The 12758-nt window shown below is 40.1% G+C and overlaps 1 protein-coding gene across 1 annotated transcript; it reads left to right on the top strand.

Moving 5' to 3' along the window:
- The first annotated feature begins 3559 nt into the window (after positions 1-3559).
- Positions 3560-4837, top strand: kcnj12b (potassium inwardly rectifying channel subfamily J member 12b). The gene has a single exon (XM_071911909.1). It carries the CDS (start codon positions 3560-3562, stop codon positions 4835-4837), a length of 1278 nt encoding a protein of 425 aa, XP_071768010.1.
- The last annotated feature ends 7921 nt before the right edge of the window (positions 4838-12758 follow it).

Consider the following 12758-nt stretch of genomic DNA (forward strand, 5'->3'; position numbering starts at 1 on the left):
GAGCCTGTTAGCAGTTATTAAAATGGTACACTTCAGGATGCGGGTTAGGAGGACATGAAGAATAAACCTCGACATGATATCTGTAAGAGAAATATATTTTACAGTCATTCTTTTCTTCACATTTCTTAATTTTGATTTCCTTTTTCCATTTGGTGCAAGCCTTTTAGTTACTTACCTGCTCTGTGTTCTCTTTGGGTTTATTAGACAAAACTGTATTGTATCCATGGTTGGGGCGCACCCATAGGTGCCTTTAAGACCCCTTATGGAAACATTTAGATTGGTTTGGCTGGTAAGGGTTACTATTGTTAGTTTGCTTTATTTGACTGAGTTTACATTCATTTATAGGGAACATAACAACATTTAATACTAACTTGAGAATATGTCTTCACAACAGATATGACAAATATATTAATGAGAAAATCATAGTTGCTTTGCGGCTATTCAGATTGCCAAATGTACAATATTTTGTATTTTATTGCATCATGTCTGCTCCAAAAAACACCATAGAGAAACGAGTCAACCTTCACCACAATCTACTGCCTGTGATCTCACTTTTACTGAGCTGCAACCAACCAGTCTTATGATCTTTGTATGTTTTCAGACCATCCAAAAAAACTATAACAATATCACATTAATCACAGTATGACAATTATCTACAAAGCAACAGTAAACATGTCGCACCCCACAAATGATGCGGCCCCTCCTCACAGCCAGTCAGTGACAAATATGTCACCTTGTTTTGACCTGTAGGTGTAGCGCCCCCTTGGGCCCGTCAGTGTCATTTTGATAATACTGGAATGCAGTGGTGAGATGCATCAATCCTGCAAGTTTTGTCAAAATCCAATCAAGTCCAATCAAGCCTATGGATGGCATTTGAGTGTAATTCCTGAGGATTCCAAGAAAAAAAAATATCACCCTCCCACCACTATACGTTGACATGTAGTTCTTCTGGCTAATTTTCCCATTGACCAGTGAAATTAGCTTGGAGAAATTCATGCTGTTAAGTGAATTAAACCTTTCACAGTCTCAGAGCATAACTGTTATTAATTCTTGTCTTATGTGGCTTAACTCAGTTTTTGTATAAGGAGGATATTTATTATCTAAAAGAACAATTAAACCTTGTACAAAAAGACACAGAGCCGGGTCTCCTGCTAAAATGGTTTCTGACATATGGCTTCTGCCGCGTCCCTTCAACCAGTTTTTATCATCTTCTCTCATTAACTTTGGTTCAAATGCAGTTTTACAATATGAGATGATCTTTTTCACAGAGTTTAATTAACTAGACTGTAAAATTAATGAACAGCCTTGCACAAAAATTGTTCCAAGCAATATAAACTGCACTTACCTGGTCCTAACCAGACTCTTACTGAAGAGCCTGGGAAACACTTCTGATACAGCCGACAACTCAGTGTCAGGAAGAGCAAACTGGTTTTGCAGTGACTGGACTGTTTTAGAGATGACATTTTGAATCAAGTAATTGTGGGTGATGTTTGTTGATATAGTTTGGCTAAGTCAGCCTCCCTAATGTGTGGCCCGAATATCAACTGCCTGTTTGCATTTAAATCGTTTACCGACCCATTAGTCGCAAAGCTTCAAGCTGAATATAAGTGGGCAAAATGTTACATCAAATCTCTGCTTGCTAGACTTTGTAAGGGCGGTTTACCTTGCAGAATAAAGGCAAATAATATCAGTGCTCACAACTATCAATAGACTTGACAAAAATTTAAATTTGATATAAATAAAGATAATGTAAAAACTGAATTTCTAGAAAAACAACACAATTTGCAGGAAATTATATAGAATATTTCATTGTTTTTATTTTATTTTATTGTGACGTTGTATTTCTTCATGACAAAACACAAGCTGCATGTGTAATGGCCTGAAGGCAGCCTATAGTTAGGACAGATCAGGATCCGTTTCCCTTTTCCCTTTCTCCCTTAATGTGTGTGAAGTGATCCTGTCGCTCCCTGGCTCAGCAGAAACACTCCCGACCATCCAGCCCTTTGTATCCGTCGCTTCTCTGATTCTTCATTTTCTCTCTCCATCTTTTTTATCCAGTATTATTGTTTTCCAGTGCAATCCCACAAGGGAATCACACACAGCCTCTTCACACTCTGACTCTAATAGTTATACCAGCTGGAGGAAACAGAAAACACATCACATAAGATGTCAGGGCCTTGGATTAGCTGGCTATTTCTGTATTTTGTTGATCAGAGAAAGGTGAATCAGGATATTTCCATTAGAGCAGAGGAGTAAGAGAGGGAACACAGGACATCAACTGGGTGCTTTGAAAGTTTTGCATATTCAAAATGTTGTTGTACATTAATGCAAGGTTAAAATATGTAACATACCAAGAAACCAATTTTCCAGCACAGAAAGCAAGTTTGGAAATACACAATATATAACTACATGTCACTTCCATGTTGAAATTTGTCATAAATTGTGCAGTACAGATGAATAAAGCCAGTATACATCTTCAAAAAGGAATACTACTGTGAATTGCATTTATCAACAATGTTTTGACCGTACTGACATGAAAAATAACATTATTGTTCCTAAATCACTGGTGAAAAATGAGTGAGAATACAGCATGCTCCGACTGAGAAAGGGTTTTAGACTAGCAGCTATTAATAGAAATGAATCAGTCCTAAAACTCTCTGTGCCAGACTTAGAAAGAGATGACAGAGAGTGATAGACTCCTCAAAGTCCCAGTCTAGATATTTTTAATGTACATTATGGGTATACAGACACAGACGGTTTAAAGGGAAGGTCTTGTTGAAGGAAAATATTCCCCTTCACATCTGTCACTCCAATTTACACATTAATTTTGCTCCAGTGTTTGCATACAATATAAATACAGGCAAACCATACGGCTCCAGAGAAGATTAAATAAAAACTTCTCTGTAACGATGTCACATACTGTCAGTCCTTGTATCAATAGCTTAGTTTTTCTTCATTAATATAAATATTTGACATCATTCTTTTTGTATACTGTTATTAACACATCATAAATATATCAACTATATCTTTATATAATTACCAGATTTTTATATATTTGGCCAAATAAAACCTTGTACTGCTAGGTAACATTTAAGGACCCAAGCCAGTGAACATGACTTACAATGTTCACAAAAATGTGAACTTATGTGAGTAGCATCCACTGAGGCAAAAGAAGCCTAGACACGTTTAATGTAATATGGAAAAGGTGTCACATGTCCAGGCAGACAAAATTAAAGCTGACCATTGCATGACACTACTATATCATTTACTTAATTTTAACTATATTTGAACAAAGGCAAATCAATTCATAGTCCACTTTTCAGGTGATATGTGATATTTATGCTTCAGAAAATGACAGTATGGACAGAAAATAGAAAATATTTTGTCCTGATATTTCCCCTCTCCTGTCTTCTCCACAGGAAGCTGCAGTTGTGCTTCACACCGCTTCACCACTTCACACCAAGTCTGTGTTGGACACAGCTGTGTATTCCTGTGAGCCCGGTCCGTCTTGTATGAGCCGGAGAGACACTGGATCCACGTGGCTCTGGCCCACTGAGGCATGAGTGTGGGAAGGGCCCACCGCTACAGCTTCGTGTCCTGTGAAGAAGGCCTGAGACTAGGTACCATGCCTGCCGTGGGCAGCTTTGGCAATGGCAAGATCCACACACGACGCAAATGCCACAGCCGGTTTGTCAACAAGACTGGGCAATGCAACATCCACTTCTCAAACATGGATGAGAAGTCACAGCGGTACATATCTGACATTTTCACAACTTGCGTGGACATCCGCTGGCGATACATGTTTTTGGTGTTCAGCCTGGTCTTTGTGGTGTCCTGGCTGACATTTGGCCTGGCATTCTGGGTCATCGGCTTACTACACGGCGACATGGACAACCCTGGAGGCGATGACAGCTTTGTCCCTTGTGTCATGCAAGTGAACACCTTTGTGGCAGCTTTCCTGTTCTCTGTGGAGACCCAGACCACCATTGGGTACGGCTCCCGCTGTGTGACGGAGGAATGCCCCGCCGCTGTCTTCATGGTGGTCTTTCAGTCCATCGTGGGATGCATCATCGATGCTTTCATGATCGGTGCTATCATGGCCAAGATGGCGCGGCCCAAGAAGCGCGCGGAGACTCTACTGTTCAGCCACAATGCGGTCATCGCCATGCGGGACGGGAAGCTGAGCCTCATGTTTCGGGTCGGTAATCTGAGGAAGAGCCACATTGTGGAAGCTCATGTCCGGGCCCAGCTCGTCAAGCCCCGCGTGACGGAGGAAGGCGAGTACATCCCCCTGGATCAGATTGACATGAACGTAGGATACGACAAAGGCATTGACCGCCTCTTTCTGGTCGCACCTCTCACCGTCATACATGAGATTGATGAGGAAAGCCCGCTGTTTGGCATCAGCAAGCAGGATCTGGAGACGTCAGACTTTGAGATCGTGATCATACTGGAGGGCATGGTGGAGGCCACAGCCATGACGACACAGGCGCGCAGCTCTTACCTGTCCTCGGAGATCCTGTGGGGTCACCGCTTCGAGCCGGTCGTCTTCGAGGAGAAGAGCCAGTACAGGGTGGATTACGCATACTTTCACAAAACATTCGAAGTGCCGTCCACCCCACGATGCAGCGCCAAGGACATGGAGGAGAGGAAATTCCCGACGTCGAGCGCCAACTCCTTCTGCTACGAGAATGAGCTGGCCTTCATCAGCAGGGACGAGGAAGAGGAGGGGGAGGCGGACAAGGAGGAAGACAGGAAGAGTCCGTCAGAGCCGCTGAATGAGCAGGTCACTCCTGGAAAAGATCGAATGTCGTCCCGTAGAGAATCTGAAATGTGACCTTTGGCTCTCCAGAACCTCCTTCTTAGATCTGTGTTGTTTTCAGATGCGGTGAAATGAAAGTGTCATATGACGGCATTTGAAGCGCCCAGTGAGTGTCATTCTGCTGCCATGCCGACACGACCGACGAACGTTTTGCCACAGGGGGAAGGACAGCAGCACTGATCTCCCAAGCAAAGATGAGACTGGTCGCGTTTCTCATTAGAAAAACTTGTTTTCTTTCATGAGATGGTTAATGAGCTTTATACATTTCAATTTGTAGATGACACTAGTTATAAAATGCATGAAAATAGCATAGTTTTTTATGAATATTTTGAAAAGATTGTGATAATTTTGGCGGGAATGTCAAATATACGGTTTAGAGGTGAGTGTGAGGCGGTGATCCTGCATATTTCCAGAACAGTGAGGTTGAAATTGATCCCTTGCCAATGTTGTTTAGAGATCTAAATCTTCTCTAGATTCAATAGGCAAAATATAGAGGAATACAACAGAGTTTTAATTTTGAATGGGATAATTATTTATCCCATTATTATTTGAACAAGAAAAATAAAACAATAAAAACATGGATTGCACATAACTAAGGGAGACACAAAAAGTAGAGTTATAAATATTTCTGATACAAAAGTAGAACTTGATGGTTCATCCTATATTATGTACAAAAGCTGAAAGGGAAAACCATTCATTTCTCTATTTACATTTCAGCCAGTGGAAGCCACTGGAGGTGAACAGATATAAATGATATATTTTATTTTAGACAGTTTACCGAAAACATCAAAAGAGAAAAGATAGAACAGGTGAACAACCATGGCTGCCTGGTTGTTGACAACAGTTAATAATACACAGTATATGCTGCAGCAGCTGCTGACCTGAGTGGCGGTCGTCTCTCCAGACCCCCGGGAGGAAAGGCACGAAAAACACTAACTTAGCAATGAACTCTCTCACAGGCATCATGTGTAAACCATGTCTTTGGGAGGGTGAGAGCTGCCTGAATGAATGAATTCACAGATTTATTTTTAGATATTGCTCAGATGCAAAGTGTGTGTACTGAAAGGAAAACTGCTTGAAAAATACTACCCTACATTGAAGGCTATATTTCACAGATGAAACTCTTTCCCATCAGAAATGTGTAGTTGTAGGACAGAAAGCCATCCTCATGACCTGTGAGAAGCTAAACTAAAATGATCATGAGCCAAGCCAATCATCCACAAAACTAATAACCAAAGACAAATAACAAGCACCTCAAAGTTCAGCAATTATTCAAACCTCAGGGCATGAAATTAGAGGAGAAAAAATGCAGTCTACTGCTTGAACAGGAGAAATTAATTCAACCCCTCACTCGTTTGTGTTAATGGGAAATCCAAGACTTGACACATAATTTTGGAAGGCTCCCATAGGCAATAGAATAGTCTAATTAAAGTCATCTAAAATTAAACCCTGACACATGCAAGACTCCTGGAAGAAGGAGTAGTTTTAATACTGAGCAACATCTGTGCACTATCTACACTGAGTTTAAAGGCCAAGTCCAAAAACCAAACAGAGGAACACCCAAACACAGGACTGAGGACAGTTTTGTTCACATAATTTGAAGATCTACATATATTCATGGCTCCTACAAGTTTTAGATGTGTTACTAGAAAAGATTTGCTTACATTTATATTGTCTATAAACACTCGAGTAAAATGGAATTTTTTTGTTGTAGTAAGATGAGAAAGTTGTAACAAGCTCTAACTCAGATTTTAATACATCATGATGCTTGGCAGTGATATGAAGACTTTTTATTCTCAATCCAAACATTAAATGACAGTAAGTAATTTTACCTATTATATCAGTGGATATATTTTAGTTCTTAATTCAAAATGAAATAATCAACAAAACCCTGGATAATGGCTGTAAACAATACAACAGACAATAATGAACATGGAATTTGAAGAGGTAAGAGTTCAGAGTTCAGCTTGTAGATGAAGCGACAACAACACACATGGTGTCGATCTGGGTGGGAATCAAAAGGCAAACAAATCAAGCCTGACCTTGGGAAAAGTCCTTAGTATATCCTTAAATTGCATGACTATATAAACAGCAAGCATTCAAGAAACATTTGCCTAATAATAATCATTTTCAGTTTTGTTTGAGTGCTAAAGCACATAGACAGTTTTGTATGAGGCGAGACACATTTCTTCTGTGTGGGTTTTTAAAATGTCGTACGCAGACACACACAGCTTAGAGGGAAGACCATGAGCCTCCTAGACCTGCTCATGTTCAGGGCGACTTGCTGTTTGGTAGAAGTCCTGGGCTCTCAAAAAGACCCCGGCCACTTTCATAAAGTTGCACTTTTGAAGATGAAATCTGTGCGTATGTTTCTCTCTATCTGGGGATGCAAGACGAGAAACACCATCATCCCTCATACGGCATCTGTGTCATTCCTAATAGGGCTAACAAAGATATTAGGTCAGGAAGAGATGAATTAGTTTTTCTCTGCATCTCTCTAACTAAAAGTTCCATATGGGTTAACTTACACCTGACTGCCATTTCAGCAGATTTCAACACATTTGTATTTATATCGTGCTGACTTGTGCTTTTTGAAAATATCAGAATGTGCTTGCTCTAGAAAACAAATTGTGGTTCTACTACAACAGCAGAGCTCAGGACTTCCTGCATGCATAGTAAGAGAGAACTATAATCTGTAAATTTGGCAGGCCTTCATTGTAAATAAGATTTTTTTTGTCAACTGACCTTTCTGGTTAAATAGAGGCTAAGTAGAAATTAATTTAAAAAAAATAAATCAATGTTAATATCATAAGCCACTTGAGCAAAGGAAGTTACTGGAAAAGCTGTGTTGGCTTGATGGATGATTGAAACGACATCTACTGAAAGGGACGACTTGATCAACTTTGACCTCTTGAGAGCTGTCTTCCACTGAACGCATCTGAAGCAATCTTGACTCTGAGTTGCACCTTATTTTCTCCTCACAGGGTTTGGTCTCTTATGTGAGAAGCCAATTTATAAAATGACAGATAAATGAAAAAAAAAACCAATTACCACAATAAAACATATCTGTCAAAACCAACTGTTTCCTTTTTCCTTCATGGTAGACGGAGTAGAAGTTAGATAAGTATTGGAATAATTTTACAGTAAGTATCTGCTGGATGCGTTTGTTGTTGGAGTGTAACTGAGTGCAGTGAGGGGAAAGTGGAGCAACCTGTTTGATAAACAGAGAGGACTGGACTGTAATTTATGGCTGTGTGATTTTGTGGGATGGTATCTGGTTGGGGTCAGAGGTTTCTTCTTTCACTCTTATGCAATCATTCAGGAACGTCTTTGCATATGCACAGAGGAGACTTGGCAGTCCTGCCTGGTTATACTCCCATGTGACCTTGACCACTGGAAACAGATCACACATGCACACACACACACACACACACACACCTACACACACACACCTGCGTGCCTAGAACAACAACTTAACTCAGAATTTAGTTCTGGGCAAAACTGTCTAATCTGTGGAAAGGCTTGTGTAATGTAAAACTAAATTTAATCTATATTAGCTGACATCGTTTTTTTGGTTAATTTAAAAATAAAGCAAGCTTCACACATGTAAGTAATTGACCTGGGCATTACAAGAATACACTGTAATATTAGTAATACTATAATACTACTATAATATTACTTTCTGTATAGCAGAACAGATTGCTCTCTCTCTCTCTTTTTCTCTTCACATTTGAAGAGATAGATCACATAAACACTAAAAGAGACCGCACAGTCACAGCACTTCAGTCAACACCAGTAAATCAACAGAAGCCCCAAGCTATCCACATTTGGTGTCATTCAATTACCAGTTAACAAGACCGGTCAGCTGAAAATGTGGTGAGAGTGTGTGAGGTGTAAATTGTCATCATGGCAACCAACAAGTGTTGTTCCACTTGGATGCATTTTGTAAAATCAGCGCCCCATCACAGTAACATTTACCAGAATAAATACAGTTCTACTCTTTCACGCATTAAACGATCAGGATAATTTTCTTTAACTTTCAACAGTTCATGCTAGAGCCCAGAAAATAGAATAGAATTAGAATAGATCACTTTAGTGTCTTGTGTCCTCTGAGATGTGCCGTGTGATGTGTGTGTGTTTCATGGAAGGAGCGTTGAGAATAAAACGGGATGCTTCCCACCCACCTCATGGTGTTGGAGGATGAGAAGGCATGGAGGGTCATTCTTCCAGCGTGCAGAGTGGGTTGTTTAAAGGCAAATTCTGCCTTAATTGCAGCAGCGCTAGTCTTCAGTGGTATCCTTTGCCTACAGGAAGGAGATGGAGGATGGAAAAAAGGAACATGATGCAACACTAACACCTGGACCCTATTTCCCATCATACCGTTCAAAAACCATGATACCGAAAAAAGACATGCTTTGGGTACTTTTGGGGTCGATTTTGTTCTGTGTTCATTGGTCCTGTAGGACTGTATTGGAGAGCTGCACACCCAGGCAAGCAAGATGTAACTACATAGTGCAATATAGTGAAGAAACTGAGGAGATTTTGGCGAGAATTATGAGCGCAGATTCCACACTTTGTGACCCAGAGCCAAGTGAATTTGAGACCATAGCTCACTGAGGTGTGAATGCAACTACACAAAATAATTCAAATAGGCAATATACTTTATTCTGGAATTAATTAATCTTTTCTGTCAATAAATTAAATACCAAGTCACAAGTACAAAGCTCAAGACACAGGTGTTTGTATATTTGGCAGGTGTTTCAGGCATATATTTTCTTCTACAATAGAGGCAATCAAATTAAAAGATTGTGAAAACTGATGGAGTGCAATACATCTCCTACTTCTGATGTGTCTACACACTGTTAGGGTATTACTTGCCAACATGAACATTTGAATGGAACAGTTTGATTAAAAGAGGGCACAAATCTCTCTTGACTGCCAAGCAGATTGGCTTGGCAAGACTCAGCTAGAACATCACATTAGCAATCCAGCATTCCCAGTTTTCCAAAGTCAACACCACTGCAAACTATTTCAGGTTCAATAAACGTCCTGCCAGTTTCAGTTTCAGTTAATGGCGTTTTGAATCACATTTAGTGTATCAGCACAAGAGGGTTTTTACTCCCAATTCCCCTGAAACTGTTAGCTTTGGTTCACTAACTGTCCTGCGTCAGTGGAGTTTAGAGACAGTGTCTATTTTGTTGGTATCAGTGTCACACATCGATAGTCATCTATCCCTTTAAGTTGTTTTGCTTAAGGAGACAGTAATACCCAGCTGAGCACATCACTCATATAGGAGTAATAGCTGCTCCAGCCTCAACTCCTGCAGACATATTTGATTTCACCAACAGGCTGATTCAATTACAGGAGGTGCTGACTCAAATACCTACAGCAAACACAGGGCAACTGGAGAACATCCTGCTGGGGGCCAACATACAGGGCACTAACTCATAGTTATGCTGTTCACACCTGAGGCCAATAGGGGTTAGTTTGGCTTAACAGGTTGACCCAGAAACAGTTTGGACTTAACTGTATAGAAAACTTTGGAGTCTCAGTCTTGGCAGCTATTCACCTGAAAATGTATTCTGTCTCCAGGCTCAGGCCGTTTGTTTTCTTGTCCTCATCCAGCAGCAATGTCCCGCTCTGTCTCAGCTCATCTATCTCCATTTGGTGAACTTAGTGGGCAGTGTTGTTTTGACGGAGCATTTCCATTCCTTGATTTCATTTTTCTTATTTCACTGACAAGACGGAATAAGGAGGAGAGACTGAGAGAAAGTGTGTGTGTGTGTTTGTGTGTGTGTGTGTGTAAAAGAGTCTGCAGCAGACCACAGTGTGTTTCCAATTGCCAAAGTAAAAATATATTAGACTTTACCTTAACATACACTAACAGTATTTGTCCTGTAGGCTCCCAACAACAAACTCAAGACCATTTGTCTTTAGCCATTAGCCTTTGCAAAATTAGGTTAGGTAATTTGTAATGCTACATTTATCTCCTAGTTTCAGGTCTTTTAACCCCGTAGGAGCCAAACCGCAGTCTGAGACTAAAATGCCATTTCACTGTTTATCTTATTGTTTGTAAACACTGTTTGGCCCATTTTAAAGCTGTACAATAATGTTTTTTGCCTCTCAGTAAAAGGTTTGTGCTCTGGGCACAGTAGGTATGTTGCAACACTGTTTTGACAAGTGGCATATAATTATCTTTATTTTAATTGTGAAGGGATATTGAATCTGCCTTCTTTAGTTGACCATACAAGTGTGATGGGACAGACCTGTAGGCAAAATATTTTAAGCTATCACTTTTTGGGACAGTGGACCAATCCATGCACTTACAGAAGAGATCAGCATGCATTCTTCCATCACATTTACAAACATGTATGTCTAGAAAACTAATAGAGTCAATAATGATGAATATATCAACAATAAAATCTTTATAGAATGAAATCCCAGAAAGAAGGATTTGACTGGATTTAAAACAAATTTCCATAGGAAACTAGCCTACATAAAGAGAGGTATAGCTGGGGCACCACTTTTGCTTCTCATATCTGCACATTTTAATTATAATAATAACAATCATTTTGAAATGAGAATTAATTATTAGTATGGACTAGTTTGGCCAAGTGCTAGAAGTGATCAATGGGCTTGGACATGGCTGGACACCTGCTCAAACAATCTTCAAGTGCCTCTCTGTTGCCCTCATGTGGCTGTTGGTGTACAAACATCCAGAGGAGCAGCAGCACATCATCAACCACCTGGTGTCAAGTCTTCAACTGATTGATCAAGTCTATTATAGATTTATAGAGGCTCTCATGTATGAGCGCTGAGTGGCAAGCCCTAGTTTGTCAAGATAGTCCATACCAGGTTGAAAACCACTGGTCTAACAGATGTAAAACTACCTGTCAAGGAAGTAAAGCATAACCACTATTTCCTTACATGATTTTGAAAGTCTACCAACACATTTAGAAAGCTGAGAGATTTCAGTTCTAAAACTCGAAACAGGAGTTAATTGACGGTGGCTTGGCCTTGGTAGTGTTAATAGGAGCCTACTATCACTCTATCATCAGTGTATGCTAAAGTGCCAATCTACCAGGACACATGCATGACTTGAGTGCCTATGTGTATTTAGAGGCACTAGTTTCAGCCATAATCCCTGACCAGCAGTTCTCAGGTGAGTTGGTGCCCTTGCAACATGCAAATTACGAGAGTAGCATATTAGCACCAAAATCATCTCTGTGCCTCTGGTAGATAGCTCTGTCTGGTGCACATGCTAATGCTTTAGCATACAGTATGTTAAGTAATTATAGGCGACTAGCATTATCCTAAAAGTGAGGAAATGAGAACCGGTGTCAGCTCTAACGCTGTAAACCTGCCAGGCTTGTTTAGGGGATTGGTAAAATAGGCCTACAATTCTATTAATAGAATGCACTTTCAATGGCAGAAGATCTCTCTTCCTGTGAGACTTCAAGCATAACTTGATTTGTTTACATACTTGAAGTTAGCAGAGTTAGCCAGAAACCTAAAGTGATGAAAATTGAGATTTTGTTTTTATAAGTTATGAACCTACAGGCTATAGCATGACAAGACGAGTCTAACAGCCCCGTGGCGCTGAATTTTGTGGAAGCGTCTGCTGAGATTTTACTTAAGCAGAAGGAAAATCACTGGTGTAAACACCTACTCAATTAAAAAGAAAAGTAGCTCATTTAACATACACTCAAAGTAAAAGTTACTTTTTAATAAATCAACTCAGTGTAATGTGTTAGAGGGAGGAATAAGGGCCATGATACATGGAAAGTGTTGTGACGCAATGTAAAGTATGTAAGTATTTTTTCATTATTCTCCGATAGCCAGTGTGTTTACATTGATTTTGTCCTGCTTGCCAAACCCATCCTGTTGTAAGCGATACTTCCCTTCTCCACAGCTTCAAAATGTTGCTTGTGCATCT

The sequence above is a fragment of the Centroberyx gerrardi genome, chromosome 7 (genome assembly GCF_048128805.1).
Source record: "Centroberyx gerrardi isolate f3 chromosome 7, fCenGer3.hap1.cur.20231027, whole genome shotgun sequence".
Taxonomy (NCBI): domain Eukaryota; kingdom Metazoa; phylum Chordata; class Actinopteri; order Beryciformes; family Berycidae; genus Centroberyx; species Centroberyx gerrardi.